Genomic DNA, 18,013 nt, shown 5'->3' with positions numbered 1-18,013 from the left:
CATCAATTCTCTCAGCGAGCTCAGCACAGGTGGGCATATCGTAAAGCACTGAACTAAAAAACACTAAAAACTTAATGCAAGGACACAAGTAGCTTAAGAACAGTTCGTGGCAGCAGCGATAGTAACAGGATAACAAAGCAAAGGACAGATGCTGTCGTAACCAACCTGTACAAGCAGAAAGGAATGCGTGAGTTGTGCGCGAGCACTGCCGCTGCTGCCAAGACTGGTCGACAGATGCTGGGACAAGCGCGCACCACCTGGTGGTCTTCTGTGAAGGTCTTGCTTGACAAGATAGCTTACTTGATGACACGTGCGGTTGATCGAGCCAAATTCTAGTGGTCTTCTGAGACAACCTTACTTAACAAGATAGCCTGTACAAGCAGAAAGGAATGCGTGAGTTGTGCGCAAGCACTGCCGCTGCTGCCAAGACTGGTCGACAGATGGATGGATGGATGTATGGATATTATGAGCGTCCCCTTTGGAACGGGGCTGTGGGTTGCGCCACCAAGCTCTTGTTACTATACTGCCTAATATCCTACCTAGGTTAAACAATGAAAAAGGAAAAAAGAAACTGAACTACCACGCCCAAATTTTCTGATCCCCTATTGCGAACTGTGCTTTTGTACGACCCCGTCTTTTGTCGTTTCCCTACTTTTCTTCCACCAATCTTCCAGCCGCCTCTTACTAATGTCTATTGCGGTCATGTTTTATTTACCACTGCTCCCTCTGAACCCAAGGGCTTCAAGGAGGCCAGTGGTGCCTAAATCGACCGCTGGGTAGACGTCTTCACATTCTAATAAAACATGCTTCGTAGTTTCCCTAGCTTTACCGCAGCAAGCACATGCTTCTTCTTCCTTCTTATATCTCGCTTTATAGGTGCGTGTTCTAAGGCATCCTGATCTCGCTTCGAAAAGTAATGAGCTTCCCTTTGAGTTATCATAAATGGTTTCTTTCCTGATTTCGTTTTTTCCTCTTAAGTAGTTACTCATGGCAGGTTTCTTTTCCATTGCCGCCACCCATGAGATTAATTCAGCCTCTCTGACTTTCCGCTTGACCTTCTTTGTTGCTGTGTTGTCCACCCTACAGGCCGCATACTTGCTGGTAAGCTTCCTAGTTCTTTTCCTCCACTGTGAATCAATGTTTTTCCTGTACAGATACCTGAACTCTCTCCCAGCCCATTAACTTTCTTCCATATTCCTCAGCCGTTCTTCACACTCAATTTTACTGCGAGCTTCCCTCACTTCAAAACTATTCCAGCCCATATCACCCTGCACAGTTTCATTTGTAGTCTTTCCGTGAGCGCCCAATGCGAGGCGACCCACTGACCTTTGGTTCCCGTCGAGTCCTGATTGTACCCTTGATTTATAGCAAACAACCGCATTTCCAAAAGTAAGTCCTGGAACCATTACACCTTTCCACATACCTCGGAGCACCTCGTACCTATTGTATCCCCATAGCGCTCTGTGCTTCATTATGGATGCATTTCTCTTTCCCTTTACTGTTATGGTTTTTTCCTGTGTTTCCTATATCTCATTGCCTTCGTTTATCCATATACCAAGGTATTTATATTCTGTTACCCGAGGTATTTCTTGGCCCTGTATCTCCACTGTCTGTTCACTGTTTTCATTGAATACCATAACACCTGATTTTCTAACACTAAATTTCAAACCTAAATTGTTGCCTTCCTGTCCACAGATATTAGCCTGACGTTGCAAAGCACTTTGCTTGTTAGCTAGCAACAGAATGTCGTCCGCATAAAATAAACCTGGGAGTTGCTGCTCTATTACTGTACCCGCCTGTTTGTATGAGAGATTAAACCCGATATTACTTCCTTATAGCGCCCTCTCCATCAAGCAGATGCTGGCACAAGCGAGCACCACCTGGTGGTCTTCTGTGAAGGTCTTGCTTGACAAGATAGCTTACTTGATGACACGTGCGGTTGATCCAGCCAAATTCTGGTGGTCTTCTGAGACAATCTTGCTTAACAAGATAGCCTGTACAAGCAGAAAGGAATGCGTGAGTCGTGCGCAAGCACTGCCGTTGCTGCCAAGACTCCGCGTCTTCTCCTCTAGTGTTGCTCGTGCTTGTGCACTTCTTTCATTACATTCGGCCGCGACTGCGTATGTTGTCCATCTGAAAGAAAACACAGCTTGCCAGAGCATGTCAGTTTTGCCGACGAATCCTTTCCTTCAAGTGAGACGTGTGTATCGCAAAATTCTACCGCTTTTCTCTATCTGTGCCTGCTTCTGAGGAAGGGCAGCCGACTCGCCAAGTGTTGTCCCTCAGGCGTTCAGTTATGATAAAAGGTCCCTCGTATTTCGCATGTAACTTCTGGGTCGGTAACTGGCCGCCTTGCTTTACCCAGACTTCACCTCCAATCCTGTACTGTGGTGCTAGACGGTGGCGGCGGTCCTATATCGCTTTTGCGTCTGTCACGCATGAGCAAATCTCTTGCGCGCCGCTTCTCGGATGTTGTGGCAAACTGTCTGTCCTGCGTTGGAACGCCCCAATTTTGACGGGTGTGTCCAAGGCGAGTGTAGCGCCCAGTTTTGGTAGCTGACCGTACACAATCTCATACGCGGAAGTTCTGGCTGAACTCTACAATGTCGCATTAACTGCATTGAATTCTGAGGTTTTACGAGCCAAGGTTACAATTTAATTATGAGGCACGCCGTAGGGGGGCACTCAGGATTAATTTTTATCACCAGGAGATCTTTAACGTGCCCCTAACGCACGGGACACGGTCTTTTTTGCATTTCGCCCCCATATCGAAATGCGGCCGGCGCGGCCGGGATTTGATCCCGCGACTTCGTGCTTAGTATAGCGCAACACTATAGCCGCCAAGCCACCGCGACGGGTAACCCATTAACTGCGTATGCTGCCGCTTGAAGATGTTCATCCCGGTATTCTTCACCCGGCTTGTTGCTTGTACAATCGGGTAAGGATGGCCTGGTTCGACCTCTCCGTCAGACCTCTCCGTCCACCCTACCATTCGCTTGCGAATGGTAGGTTGATGCGAAGGGGTGCTCAATTCCAGCCTGATTGAGATAAGTACGGAGCTCGCGGCTGCGAAAAGGAGTCTACTTGTCGGAGATAAGCTTCTTTTGGAGGCCGTGTCTCCATTCGAAGTGGTCCTGTAGAAAGTTTATGCCGCAGCAGGCGGCAAGCGAAAGCACGGCAGCCACTTTCAAGAATTTTGACAAGCAGTCCACATCGACCATAATGTAACGATAACCCGCGGACCTTGTTGGAAAAGGCCTGACGTTATCCATTCCCGCAGTGTAAAAAATTGTCTCAGGAGGTGTAATAGCTGTAAGGAGCCCAGGTTGACGGCCCGGAAGCCGCTTATGTTGTTGGCATACATCGCAGCATGTGACGTATGAACGAATGCTCCTGTCCATCCTCGGCCAGCAAAAGCGCTCTGGTACCTTGCGTAGGATGGCTTGTTGACCGACGTGGCCTTCTTCTGGTGTTTCGTGGATGACATATAAAATACTGGGACGCAAGGAGCCAGTAATAACTAGAAGGTGGCGTTCGTCTTGTTTGTTAATCCAGTGCCGACGGTACCTTCGTGTACCTTCGCGTAAAAGAAGCTTGGAATTGCTCCTTGAATCCGTGAGTGAGTTCATTACGGGCAGCAAATCTCTGTCAATGCGTTGGACATTTAAATCTTGTTGCTGAGAGAACGTCACCCAGCCTTCTTGGTTTTGTGTGAAGCCTTCATCATTTCGGTTTTTAGATAGAGCGTCTGCAGCGTGGTTTAGTACTCCAGCACCGCGTCGGATATTTATAATCTTGTAGCCGAATGATCCAGCGTGCAAACTTCTGCTTAAGGTGTTGTTTTGTAAACAACCATTCAATACTGGAATTATCCCTCAATACCGTGAGATTGCGTCCATACAAGTAGTTCCGGAACGTCTCGTTGACGCTTCAGACAATGGCTAGGAACTCCAGGGGCGCTATAACGTAAAACTATTCCAAACTTTTCTATTCCAATTCTGCTATCAGCCCTCCACGATTGGTCAAAAACTTTTTTCGACCACCCCCACCTCACCTGTGTGTCACGCGACGTCACGAAAACCGCGATACCTCCCCATCTGATATGATGTGTACACACTGATTATGCATGATTTGACAGAAAAAAGAAAAACAGTTATTTCTGATTCGACCCCTTTTCGCCATTAGCCCTCGGCTATTGGTAAAAAGTTTTCGGGCTGCACCCACTTCACCTGCCTGTCATGCGACGTCACAAAACCGCACGAACTCACCGCGTCAAAGTGACGTGTACGCGATAAAGATGCATTAATATGCCGAACAAAACTGAATTTTCTTCGGAATAGCCGCAGGCTGCCCCGTTCCGAAAGGAATAGAAGATGGCTGACGCCGATCGCCCAGACGCTGGCTACTCGCACCTGCCGGAGCGCATGGGTGTATCTGCGTATAATAAAACTTCTTGCGTGGCCTTGTAACGTTTTCGAGCACTTTCGGCACGTTTACCCCCTCATTCTGCCAACTTTTCTTTGCTGAGGGTCCGTTTTAGCGTCATTCTTGAGCTTCCGTTGCATGCCGCCGCGATTTTCGACCAGCCACCGCAAGCAAAGTAAGGGAAAGCCGACCAATCGTAGACGCCGGCACCACCCTCTTCATCCGGTTATCGACTTTCAGTGCAGTGGCTCGGCCCCATCGAATCCCTCTCCACTTGAGCGTTCTCCTCGCCTCTTGTCAGCCAATTAGATACGACAAGCCGCTCAGTGTAGGCAATGTTATTCGTTTTTCAAGCAAACAAAAGTGACCTCCCATGAACGAGGAGAGCGTTTGATTGGTCTGTTCAGACAACCCTGCGGGTGACCGCCCTGTGCTTGCGTTGGCGGTTACGCAAATTTGACGTCAGGAGATTGGAATAGAAACATATTGGAATAGTTTTACGTTATAGGGCCCCAGTTCATTGTAATGGTAATGGCGCTCCGCGTCCGAGAGTTTCTGGCTGGCGATAGTCGACGACATGTTTGCGTCCATCCGGGTCACCCTGAATCAAAACTGCCCCGACACCAACCTTTACTGCATCGGTGCGGACTTCTGTGACCTAATCTTCGCTGAAATGGCACGGAACCGGGCTATGCGTCAGCTGGTTCTTGAGAGTCCGGAATGCCTTGTCTTGCGAAGCCCATTCAAAATGGGTTCCTATAAGCAGGCCTGTGAGCGGAGCTGCAGTTGATGCGAAGTTGGGGACAAACTTGCGCAAGTACGACGCAATTTCTAGAAATGCCTGCAGCTGTTTAATACAAGTTGACGTAGGATGGTGGGATACGGCTTCTATCCTTTCCGGGAATGACTGTACGCCGTTCTGGAAAATGATATACCATGGATAAGATACAGTGGTCAACCCAAACTGACACTTGTCGTGGTTGAGACAAAATCCAGCGACATGTAACCTTTCTCTAGTACTCTGTCGAGATTTCGCAGAGGTTCTGTTTAACTACCACCAGAATGTCGTCCAGGTACACAACGCAGGCTTGGTCTTTTAGCGGGCCCAGCTAGTACGGCGCTCATATAATGCTGAAATATACTCGGGGATTTTCGCAGCCTCAAAGGCATTCGGATAAACTCGCACAAGACAGAAGGTGTACAGAAGGCCGTCTTGCATTTATCTTTTTCAGCTACGTTGATTTGTCAATACCCTGCTCCCAAATCCAGAGATGAAGGTAATCTTGAATTTCGTACTGTGTGAATGGCGCCGTGAATACGTGGCAGCGGCTACGAGTCAAGTATGGTGTGCTTATTGAGCTCCCGGTAGTCAACACAAAACCGTAGACTGCTATTCTATTTATTGCGATAGCAATTACATGTATACATTGCAAGCGCATTTCCGCCGTCGCCGTCGCCATGGCCTTGATGTTCCGTATCAAGTCTAAGTGCGATAACATCGTCGCCGCGTGCCGTATGCTGTATGTGCGAGTGAAAGCGTGCAAGGGTGAGTCAATGACGGTAGCTAAATCTCTCGCGCGCAAGGGAGTAAAGCGGGTAAGTAGCGCGCCATCTTCCATCGCGCGCAAGGCACCGGGGGGCGGGGAGGTACGGGGCGGGGGAGGGGCGTTCTACTTTGGCGGCGGTTGCGTATGACGCGGCCGCACAGCCGGGTGGGACCTTTCTTGAAAGCGATCTCCGATGGGGACAGAATGCGCCTAGTGCTGATAGCTTCGTGTGCTATGTGTTCTCGCCGCTTAGTTCGCGTTGAAGCGAGTGGCAGCAAGAAGGTGAATTGGCTCGCTGCTGCGGGCCCTATTTGAAAGCGTCTTACTTGGTGGACGGACGGAGAGACAGACGGACGGACGGGTTTCCTCGTTGGGTAGGCATAAACATGCTTACGCATTTAAAATTGGCTCTCGGGACCTAGCAATATTGTTAAGTGGTTCCAACAAAATGTTTCATAGCTTTCACCATTTTAAGGTGACTTAGCCTCTTTTTTATTTGTCTTTATTTTGAATAAAACTGAAACCAGAAATAAAATAAAAAATACCGTCAACTGGGCACTGGGGCATATCTGTTTGTATACTGTTGATTTCCTGTTACGGGAACGACTTCACAGTGTATTCAAATGACCGGCAAGTATCGGGAAACAAAAATTTTATTGTACACTGTACATGTAAACATCGTTCACATTGTAAACAGTTCACAGCACATATTGTTCACTGTCACTACTCCCACCACGAGCTGCACATCTCGCTCATTCACGTGCATATCGAATGGTTAGAGAGCCCGAAACCACGCCCATAGTTATCACATGCAGTTCCTGAACTTTCAATTCCGCATTAAAGCTGTGAGAGATTAGACTTGCGCACCGCCAGTTCAATATATCCCTCTTGTCAGCTTTCCTACACATCTCGTTTAAAAAGTAGCAGCAAGATAACAGCATTGTGACCACCGGATTTTGTAACAACACACTTCAGTAGCACGCACGCACGCACACACACACACACGCACGCACGCACGCACGCACGCACACACACACACACACAAACACACACACACACACACACACACACACACACACACACACACACGCGCACGCGCACGAACACACAGAGACACAAACACACGTACAAACACATGAACGCTTTAAAAACAGGCGTACACAGCACGGAAGTAGAAATCATCGCTGTCGTGTATCACGGTGGACTTCCTCTCCGCGGTCTACGCCTGTCTTTGATAAATAACGCAAATAACGGCCGCTCGCTATTCTGTGGCGTGCGGCTGCGGCATTATATATGGCATCTCAGAACGGTGGCTTTAAGCTAAAACATTTGGCCTTACGACTGACGCCTCGGAGCGAGCGTTCGCTACTGCAAAATGTGTTTCTGTTATGACAGAGTACCAGGGAAGGAAAAAAGAACTGTAGAGAAATCATGGGAGACCGTATAACGTAAGGTTTAGTAGGGAAGTGGCTTTGAAGGTCACAAGTTTCATCCTCAAGGTTCACCCTCAAAACAGGAAGCACTTTTTCACTGCAGCATTCAAGAGTTGATTCGGATTTATTCGGGGGCGCTTCATTCCCCACAATGGGACGCTCAAGATGAATATTTCCTTAAGCTGAACTAGTAAATTGCGCTTCCAGAATATTAAACACGGCTGCTCTTATTGTGAAAGGACTCTCTACAATCCCGCTCCCCCCTCCAAAAAAAAAAAGAATTCGGCAGAGACCCTTCAGACTGCTTACGCGTGGGAATGACAAAGCATTATAGCCCTTTTGATGAAATAGTTTCTTTTCTGCGCGTCCTTCGTTCGCGCAAGCTTTCGCCTGCGTTCTAACTGCGCCTCGGTAAGTCCAAATGAAACCGCGCCAAGCGTCTCAGCGTGCTCGCTCGCCTGCGAGTTTATAATTCGAAGGACCGCTCAGCGGCGTTCGATTGAACATCAATGCTTTTTAGTTCATAAGCTCATTTCATACACTAATGACGTGGCGCCACCTCCTACCCATTGGCTGCGTCGCCACGTGCGCCAGCACGCACGTACTAGACATACATTTAGTTGATCAGAACCGTGGAGCCGCCGTGGAGTCGGCGAAGCGGGCTCGTCTTCCACCCAGACCGAAATTCACTTATGCCTTCCTGAGAAATTTGACATGAATCTGAGCATTTTTTGACGTTGTTTTACTCTTTGGCGTCGGCCGTTTTTTGGTACCGTCATTCGGTCACGCCGCCGACTACAACGCCGGATTTTTCGCGTAATGGGGACATACAATGCTTTTGCATTGAAAAGCGATAACTAAACTGGATGGCGACGTCACCGCGAAGTTCCCGCACTATTCCCACGACGTCATGGATGTTGACGACGTCATTGGGGGGGGGGGGGGGGGGGGGTAGTTATCGTTTATCAATAAATAAGAACTGCACTGAATTCTAAAAGAAACTAAACTAAACTTCGTGAATCCCGAGAATTCTTTTTGCGCGAGAGATAGGCCAAATACTAGAAATAAAAAAAAAATGACTTCACGATGATATACTGGCGCCGAGGTTTCAGCACGATATTAATAAGCGGAAGTTTGCACTTTTCTCTATTAGTATTAAGCATTTCTCCGTCATACAAGTTAAACTACCTTTCTGACGAATGGTTTACCAATATAAAATCTTCCTAATGTTAGTATTTAGTGTCCCTTTGACAGTGCTCGATGGCAGCATCCTTTAACAAAGGTTCGGGAATTTAGGTGTCACGTTCGTGCCCCTGAAGCTTGAGCTTTAGAAACGCCGTTATAGTGCTCAGCTATATAGGTACTAGCAACGCATAGAATCATCGCGCAGGGAGACGCTACTCGCATGTAGCCCACTTATGAGCTCTTGGACACTCAGCGCACTTCTATATGTGCTTAGGTAAGCGCAACTGTGTAATGAGCCTCCCACACCTACTGAGCCGGAAACGCATAAACACCACGTAAATATTATGCTCAGGATCGTTGTTTCCTTTCTTTGCACGTCCTTTAATATAACCAAAGCATCAAACACAAGAGGTGCGACGGAGCATTCGGGCACACTGACGGCGCGTGATCGCGATTCATTCCAGTAACTTTCAATTTCTACCGTTGCCTCACAATGATGCGCCTGCGTTCCCAGAGACAATGCGATCACAATGGACGCGTCATTTTCGTAATGCCTCTCGACATCACGGTACAAGACGAACGAGAGCGACCGCCTGGACCCAATAGCAGCAATAAAGAATACAAACAACGTCGCGTGACCGAGGGTCACCAGTGCTCGTTTAAGCAAGGACGCGGCTCGCTGGCGTACCGGCAAGCGCAAGATGTCCTTTACGCTCGCGGAGACCCTTGGCATACCCTTGGTCAGCCCACTCTGAACGCTTGCACGAAAAACGTCCTCGGATGGTTGACCACGTATAAAAACTCCTTGCTTTCGTACAGGCGAGACAAACGGAGGTTTTTCCCACGCCAATGGACACGTTGTGAGGAAGAGACGCGTGTCAATGAATCGCGTTCTGATGATCTAAAAAAAGAACGGGAAAGAGGGGGGGGGGAGGAAGAATGCAAGATGTCGCTAAACATGCCCATCTTCCTTCCACTCCCTGACGGTACCGCATGCTCCTATGTCTTGTAGATCATCGGCCGGGGCAACCAAAGAATAAATTCACGTAACATTGAACCATGTCTTTCCCGGGATTCGCGAAAATGAACTTTAAAAGAAACTTGACAAATCATCTTTCAAGACATTTGTGTAAAAGTACGTAGATTTCTGAATATTACTGGGCAATAATTTACTTCTAATGTGACCCGAGGACGGATTGGCTTTCCTTTGCAGGATGTGTTCACTGCACGCGGAAGAGCGAAAACACAGAAATATGCGGTAAATGGCAGAGCTTAGAGCGCGTCATTTCGCGCTTAAGATCTCGGGGAAGAGCGACAAGGTGGAGCGAATGAGTTAACTGCCATCGAACGCGCCGTGATCACGCTGCTGCGGTGAACCGATTGAGAGACAGAGCAATAGAGAAAGAGGAAGCAGCAAGAAAAAGTGAAACAACCTGAGGAGAATGACGTTTTCTTCGACACAGGTCAAAGACTCGCACTTGACAGACAGAAAGGAAAGAAGAAACATCCGTGCATAAAATTATGGAGGTGCATCACCACAACTACTATAAACACAGCACGCATGTACAAACTATAAAAATTTATACCGCTGCGTGCTGCAGCGGCGGATGGCTCCATTGCCGTGGGCACGGCTTTAGACACATAACCTGCTATAAACCTTCACAATGCTATAAACACAACAGTTAAAGAAACAAGAAACATAAAACACGTAACACTATTTACACATTTCAGTAGCTAGATAGGCAACATGTCCTCAGAATTTCACTGAAACGATGGCGCCATTGGCCGCAGTGTCTTTCTCGCCGAGCTCGTTTTCACAGGCGCTGTTGACGTAGCCATTGGGATGGCTTCCATTGCAACCGTTCTTTATGACGTCGTGGAAGCCGTTGGAAAGCTCATGCCTGAACAATGCCGCGTCCTGTTTTTTGGTGGCAACAATCCCGGTGGCGACTTGGACAGCCTTCAGTTCTTGGGTGTCGTTACTGTACTTGGTGTTGTCACTCCTCATCCCATCCAAGGGCATGAATCTCCGGAAGAACTCATTTTCCATGCCGGCGACGGGGCATTCAATGAGGAGGTAGACGATGGCGCCCAGGGCGTAGGACATGACGACTTGGGAGACGTATATTTGAGCCTGCGAACACCATCAAGCAGCGCAAGTTAGTCGCACGTTCGTCGAAAAAAGGAGAACTGGAGAGGCTACGTTTCGTCGGTCGCGTCAAACAATAGCCAGAAGAGATGATCTTTATCTGTGTTTGATCAAGTGGTCATAATTAGTACTGAGTCCTCCTCTACGCCGTCTGACATGGCTCCTGTAGAGCTTTAGGAAGTTTTGTCTCGCGAAAAAATTAGGGTGGGAATAATGTGACAATTCTCTTCCGAGTACATTCCTTTTCGCTCTTCGTCAAGGATGTGATCAGGGACACAGATATGTTATCACAAGAAGCGGCAGTTCGGAAACAGTAGATGAAAAAGAAATGCAATGAAAAATGTTGAAAATAATCCTAAACTTATGCGGGCCAAGTTCACCCCATTTTGTCTCGAACCGGTCGCCCATTTATCGGAAACGAAGCCATGCAAAAGCATCGGCAATATTTGTGCACTTCAGTAAGGAGCCCATGATAACTTCGTAACGACCTTTTCCTTTGTAATGAAGCAAATCATTGCCTCCTCGCTGATATTATGGTGGCAGGTATTTCTGCGACCTTGGTCATAGCTAGCGCTGTGCTGTACCGGAATCAAGGTTCCGCAAAGCACTAATAACTGTTGTTTCATTTGCACGTACTCTCTCTTCTATGCGGCGTGACACCTATGACATATGTACGTGTACTGCGGCTTACCTGCAGAAAAGGCTGCTGGGTGACGTGCTCCCGACTAAGAATAGCATTGATGGCCATGAGCAGGATATGGACCAGGTAGACAGAGAACGATAACCTTCCCAGTGGGTACATGATGGGCCATGCAAGGATCCTCGTGACGAAACCTCCGCGGCCTGTGGCGCAAGCGTACATCACCCAGCCGACGCTCACGCCCCAAGAGACGCGGTGCAGACCTCCGTAAAAGGCCGACTCGAGCCTCTCCGGCTGGCGGCCCTGGAACCAGCTGCGTACGCCCAGCAGCGCGGCCAGGGACACCGTGACAGCCAAAACCCACGCAGCACCCTGCATCTTTCGTGACAGTTGGTGCCTCCTTACGGCCAGGCAGCCGAAGATCATGCCCACAAACAGCGATGGTGCGTGCGTGTACGCCTTGATGTAGATGTTCATCGCCGAGTCGATAAGCTGCCTGCGAGGAGATTCAAAGGCACGATATAGTTGGTGGCTGAGGAGCACTATACATTCATACGGGGGAATAAATCGAAACTGCGGAGTTTAGCATGATTAAATTGCGTGCTTTGAGCGTTGCGTTCAAGCGTGATGTTACGTACACTCGTAAAGATGCTCAGAAAACGGAATCGTCTTCATAGTATTCATTTTTTTTTTCACGTAAATTTGCCTTACTAGCAAAATTCAGTATGAGCTCATGGAGAGGAATGACGCTGAATAACCTGACTGTAAGACTTACCGTATGTTCGTGGTAAAGACGATGTTGAACGGCACGTAGTCATTGACGTAAATCTGAATGCCGGTTGTCAGACAAGTGGCAGCAACGATAAGTCCCATGATCCACAGGGCTCCCTTGGGCCATCTACAAGGTAACCATTAGAGCAATCGTTCGTGAAACTGGCAAAAGTCACAAGTGAATTAAGGGAGGCGTAACTACACGATAACCAGCCTTGACAGAGGGAAACATGCATTTGTGGAAACTTATATGCCGAAAAACTCTCCTTACCGCAGTTAACCCCAACGACAGCAACTATTATCGTTGTGTGATGTCAAGAAAAAGATCGTTGAAACAAAAAGGAAGATAGTGCGAGCATCGATGCGGCGTCTGAACGCATAGAAGTCTTGAGTTTAGAACAGAAATAGTGCCTTATCCATTGCATGGCTTACTGATTGACTAGACGAAATTTGTGCTTACTATATTTGTATCTCTTGACTGGAATCCTGTGACTCCAGTGGTACATATACCGATTTGTGGCTGATGTAAATATATCCGCAAATAAGCTGCTTAGTGTTGCTTCTTTCTTATCAACGCAAAACGATTGATGATTACGTAATCTTTAGATTATCCGAAGTTAAAGAAAACTGCATATTGTACCAAACTGACCTCGAAAACTGAACAACGGATGTAGGGGCAGCACAATGCTGTTAAAAATGACAGAAATACATCTCGCGAAAGAAAAAAGGCACGCAACCAATGTCCTTGATAGGTGTAAAAGCAAGAGAAAGATCGCTTACTTAGGCGTGATGAAAACCAGGATTATGGTGCTGGCGAGGGCAAGCTGGTAGTCGACGGAGATGTACCAGTAGTGGGGCATGCACTGTATAGGAGAAAAAAAATAATTGATTCCTTGACACCACACTTGGGACGTGCTGGATGCAGAGACAAAAAGAGAAAAAAATTCACCGACGATTACGATACTCCCTAATGCGAAATTTGAGCGCAGCTCTATATGTGTTTTCATTTCCCGATATATTGGCTGGCGCGGACAATGTCTCTTGCGGCAATTTCAAAACGGAGCGAAGTGTGGCGTGTCTGCCTCGCTAATCGGAAGATCGCGAGAGCCAGCGCGTGGGCGCATGCGATTCACAGCAGCCACCACAGACTCTACTCATGCGGCGCTTTCTTTCATACAGACGACGCGCGCTACGCCGGCGCCATATCGTAGCCTTCGTTTCCGCAGAGCCCGTTTGCGCGCCACTACGCTTTTCATCTGACGCTTTCGTTCCACCAACGACGAGAGCGGCCCTACGTCGCGGGGAAGCCGTGTCACCAGTGTCAGCGGCGACAACACCCAAGGGAGCGTCACATCGAGCCTTACTCGTAGCCGCTCGCCATCGCCCCTTGCAGGAGCAGCGATCCACTTCACACACGCTTGTACCGCGGATTGACCTCAGCAGCTGACGCCGTGGACGAGCGTAGCCTTCCCCACCTCACGGCAACCTGTCCCCCCCCCCCCTCGGAAGTGCAGATGAGATCGCCCACGCGACTGCGGATGCCTAGACCTCCTTCGCTTCTCTGCCTTATCTTTTCTCCCCACTCCCCTTAACCTGTGCAGTGCTGTTGAGGTGTCCTCCTCTGAGAGACAGTTACGGCACTGCACTCCACTCTTTCTCTCCCTCATAATCACTACACACACATGCCTAGACCGCCGGCAACTCAGCGCATACGCAGGCCGTCTCCCCTTCCCTCCTCCACTTTCCGCCTCACGGTTCCGCTGCACCCTCCTCCTGAGCTATCGCCTTTTTTTCATCCCCCGCTGCGGTGCGCGTTGGCTTTCACTCTTCGCGGCGCTGATACGCTCGGTTACGCCGACGCCGTCGGACAACGCCGACGATCGCCGCAGTAACGGGCGCCTAAGAGCTGCGCTCTAAAATATATTTGCTATCAACTGCAACGGAGTGCACTGTCTTGTCGATGTGTGCAATAAGCTACGACAAAAGAAATTGATGCAATATTTTTGAATTTACAGCTCATTTCGCAAATAAATTTGGTCCAAGTGGTCGATTTCTTCCACATCGCTTAGTTTTTGAAACATTACTTCCTTAATAATTATCACATTACATTTATCCGAGTTAATTGCATACGTCCCACACTTTGCTACAGAAATGTAGAAGCTTTACTTGATTCAGCAATTCATTATTTATCGTTGCTGGCATGACTAGCTCATTTAACCCATTTTTATGACAAAAATTACCTGCCAGAAAATACAATGAAGCATTTCTTGCATTTTAAATAGTCGTGTAAGTTAAATAAGGCATGCTTATTCAGAAAAAAAAAGTTATTTCAATCCTGGCGTCTCATTTAAAAAAAGTTGTGTGTGTGTGTGTGGGGCGGGGGGAAGTGTCTACTGCTGGTGCCTGTAATGTTGTAGCATTTGATTGTAGTTCAGTGGTTCTGTCGGTGGTGTCGTCTGGGTTGGACAGCTCTTCCAATGGCGCCAGGTTAGCGAGCTCTCGCGCTATCACATTAGCGCGTTCATTACCATGGAGAGGGGCGTGTCCCGGTGTCAGAGGATACGAATCCTTTGTAAGGCTGCGGGGTGTAGGGATGTGAGGGCACGGTGTGCCTATGGTATCACCATTCGATATGCCAAAGCCCTTTCGGCGGTTTGCGAATCAGTAACCAGTGTGATGGGCCCGTCCGATGCCGGTATGGCTGAAGCGTGTATGATGGCCAGGGCGATAGCAGCCTCTTCCGCCGTACCACTGTCCACAGTATTGAGCGTGGTTGAAGCCGTCATAGTGTCTGTGCTATCTAGAACGATTACACACATAGCAAGCCTGTGTGGCTACCGGACCACGTCGGTGCATAAGACCGGTGTGTCCAACGTGACATCGCCAAAGACTCCGGGGAGTGCTTGTGCTCTTGCCTGTCTGCGGCATATATAATGGTCAGGGTGCATGTTCCGTGGAATTGGGTCACGTAAATTTTGTGTCGAATGCTAAGCGCTAGAAGTGTGCGGTCTTCCTGTTGCGGCTTTCTTTTTTTGCGTTTGGTATCCTTGCCGGGATAGGATGAGGCTCCCCTGCCTTATCCGTTGGAGGTGCTGGGATTGGCTGTTAAGGTGGTCGTCCAAAGTTTCGTTAGTTCTCGGATGGTGTTGTGCACGTAGGAGCTGTGTGGACGCATGTTGTGGAAGTCACAGCGCTACCTTTAGTACTGTAGGAGAGGTACTTAGTGTGTGTGTGTGGGAGGGGGGGGGGGGGTAGTACCTAGTAGTACGTAAATCTGTGAATTATGAGGGCTTTCACGATTTCGAGTACATCTTTTTCTAGGAGTTTTTGTTGGCGGTTCGTAATGCGCTTTATCAAGGGGCGTTACTTGGATGACTTGTTGGCGCAGTAGGCGTAGCGTATGTGTTGTCTTTCCGTTGTATTGTATGTGAAGACCTAGTACACGGAGTCTGTCTACGCTTGGAATGAGGTTGCTATTCAGATGCAATGTGACGACTGGTAGTATATCGACCTTATTGTGTTTTTTGAATACAAACATAAAGTTCGGAATAAAGGGAAAATCAGACATCCACCCGTTCGCAGCAATTGCTACAAAGGAAACCCATACGGGTTCCTCGAAAGAAAAGCCTCATAGTTGTAGAAAAATTCGTCCTGGTCCGGGACTCGAACCCGGGACCACCGCCTTTCCGGGGCAGCCGCTCTACCATCTGAGCTAACCAGGCGGCTCCTTTGTAGCAATTGCTGCGAACGGGTAGATGTCTGATTTTCCCTTTATTCATTACTTCTCTCCACCTACTATGTCAAACTCTTGCCTTTGCTTCGTGTTGTCGACAAATTCGACTTCGCCCTGCCATCTGCTAGCCGCCTGGGTCCGCCTGGTGGGTCCGCCTGGCAAATTTACGAGGAGCAAGTCCACGTGTTCTTCCGGGCAAACGACACACCCGAGGCCAAACAGCGGGACATTTTCCTGGCCAGCTGCGGGACCCGCGTCTTCAGCCTCTTGCTCGACCTTCTGAAGCCAGCCACGCCGCACGTTAAGACGCTGGGTGAGCTGCTTGCCATACTGCGCTCGCATTTTAACCCAGCACCGTCCACACTCATGGAGCGTTTCCGCTTCAACAACCGGAGCCGCCGGGAAGAAGAGACCCTCGGGCAATTCGTTGCTGCGCTACGAGGGTTAGCGAGTGCCTGCGCCTTCGGGGACCAACTGGACTCGCTGCTCCGGGACCGTTTCGTTTGCGGAATCAACAACCCCGCCATGCAGACACGACTCCTGGAGCTTCCCGACCCGTCGCTGGACGACGCCGTGTAGGCAGCGCTGGCAATGGAAGCTGCCGCCAAGGACGCCGGCGAGATTTCCCGTGCGTCTGGCTCACCGTCGGCGGAAGCGGCGGTCAACAAGTTCGCCACAAAGGGCAGTACCTACGGTCGCTGTGGTGGTGCCCACTCCCCTTCACAGTGCCAGTTCTCTCAAGCACAATGCTTTACGTGCGGGAAAACTGGGCACCTGGCACGTGTATGCCGAAGTGGGAGGACGAACAGCAAGCAGCAGCCTGATTCAATCCCAAGTACAACACAAGCCCGCGGCCAGGGTAGCCGTCGCAAGGGTACGCGGCGGAGGCATGCGGCAGCAAGCTCAAGTTCTTCCGCGGCCAGGCTCCACGTCGTGGCCGAGGACCCGCCGATTTTCGCCATGTGGCACACAGGCTTTGTACCGTCGTCTGTGCCGCCATACATGCTGACCGTCGAAATCTGCGGGCACCCCATTTCCATGGAGCTGGACACAGGGGCCAGCGTGTCTGTAACGGCCGGGAAGCTCTTCAAGCGTACCTTCCCCGGCGTGTCCGTCGAGGCTTCGGGCGTGATGCTGCGCAGCTCCTCCGGGCAACTCTCCCAGGTCCAGGGTCAGGCACAGGTCAGCGTTCGTTTTGGCGACAGGGAGGCAACCCTTCCGCTTTACTTAACGAAGGGGTCGTCGCCGACGCTGCTGGGCCGAAGCTGGATTCATGCACTGGGAATTCGTCTGCCAGAGTACCCGGAAGCCAGCCTGCATGTGGTGCAGAGCTGCCAAATCTGCCAGGAGCATCAGCGAGCCTCGCGTAATGTGCGAAGCACCCCCTGGCCGTTCCCACAGAGACCCTGGTCCCGCCTACATGTGGATTTTGGGGGCTGTGGCGGTGGTGGGGGAGCAGCTTCCCTGCGCTTGGAGGACCTGCAGAGCCAGCTCGAGGAAGAGCGGGAGCTGGCATCGGCACGGCTGCTGGAGCTGGAGCAGCTTCAGCTTGACCACAAGGAGGCCCTGAAGACGGTGGAGCGGCTGCGGATAGAGCTGCGGTCGCTGCCCGAGAGCCTGGTGGTGAGCACGGCAGAGTACAAGTGCCTGCAGAGCCAGTTCTCCGTGCTGTACAATGAGAGCATGCAACTCAAGACTCAGCAGGATGAGTGTCGCTCCTTGCTGTCGACAGCCAAAAACTCACACCTTCGCCACATTGAGCAGATGGAAAGCGAGGAGCTGGTTGTCCAGAAGAAGCTTCGCTCGGAGGTCATCCGCCTCGAGGACAACATCGCGCAGATTCGTCTCGAGTACGAGAATCTACGCATTGAGTTTGAGGCGTCGTCGGTGTCCAGCGAGCAGGTTCAGCCAATCAACCGGGAGATGCGGCACATTATAACGAGCCTGCAGAGCCGCAACAGGCAGCTCAAGAGCGTGGTCTCCCGCAGCAAGCGCAAGCTGCGCGAGGCCCAATCAGAGAAGCAGAAGCAGAAGCTGGCTGCTGACCAAGGATGCCGTCCCGGGCCTTTGCCAGAGTCGGGAGCTCCAGTTGTCGCCAGGAACTTCCGTCCTGGCCCACCCAGGTCTGCC

At 49.9% G+C, this 18,013-nt stretch overlaps 1 protein-coding gene across 1 annotated transcript in view; it reads right to left on the bottom strand.

Annotated features, from left to right (window-relative positions):
* Nucleotides 1-6,607: 6,607 nt before the first annotated feature.
* Nucleotides 6,608-18,013, bottom strand: part of LOC126547234 (nose resistant to fluoxetine protein 6-like) — a 48,631-nt gene continuing 37,225 nt past the window's right edge. The window contains exons 10-13 of the mRNA XM_050195176.3: nucleotides 12,931-13,013; nucleotides 12,155-12,277; nucleotides 11,431-11,875; nucleotides 6,608-10,724 (exon numbers count right to left, since the gene is read on the bottom strand). Of these exons, the coding sequence (XP_050051133.2) occupies nucleotides 10,344-10,724; nucleotides 11,431-11,875; nucleotides 12,155-12,277; nucleotides 12,931-13,013 (1,032 nt within the window). The 3' untranslated portion in view covers nucleotides 6,608-10,343. The remainder of the gene's footprint in view (nucleotides 10,725-11,430; nucleotides 11,876-12,154; nucleotides 12,278-12,930; nucleotides 13,014-18,013) is intronic.

Source organism: Dermacentor andersoni, chromosome 1 (genome assembly GCF_023375885.2).
Source record: "Dermacentor andersoni chromosome 1, qqDerAnde1_hic_scaffold, whole genome shotgun sequence".
NCBI classification, from domain to species: Eukaryota; Metazoa; Arthropoda; class Arachnida; order Ixodida; family Ixodidae; genus Dermacentor; species Dermacentor andersoni.
This window is presented reverse-complemented; position numbering and strand designations above follow the sequence as displayed.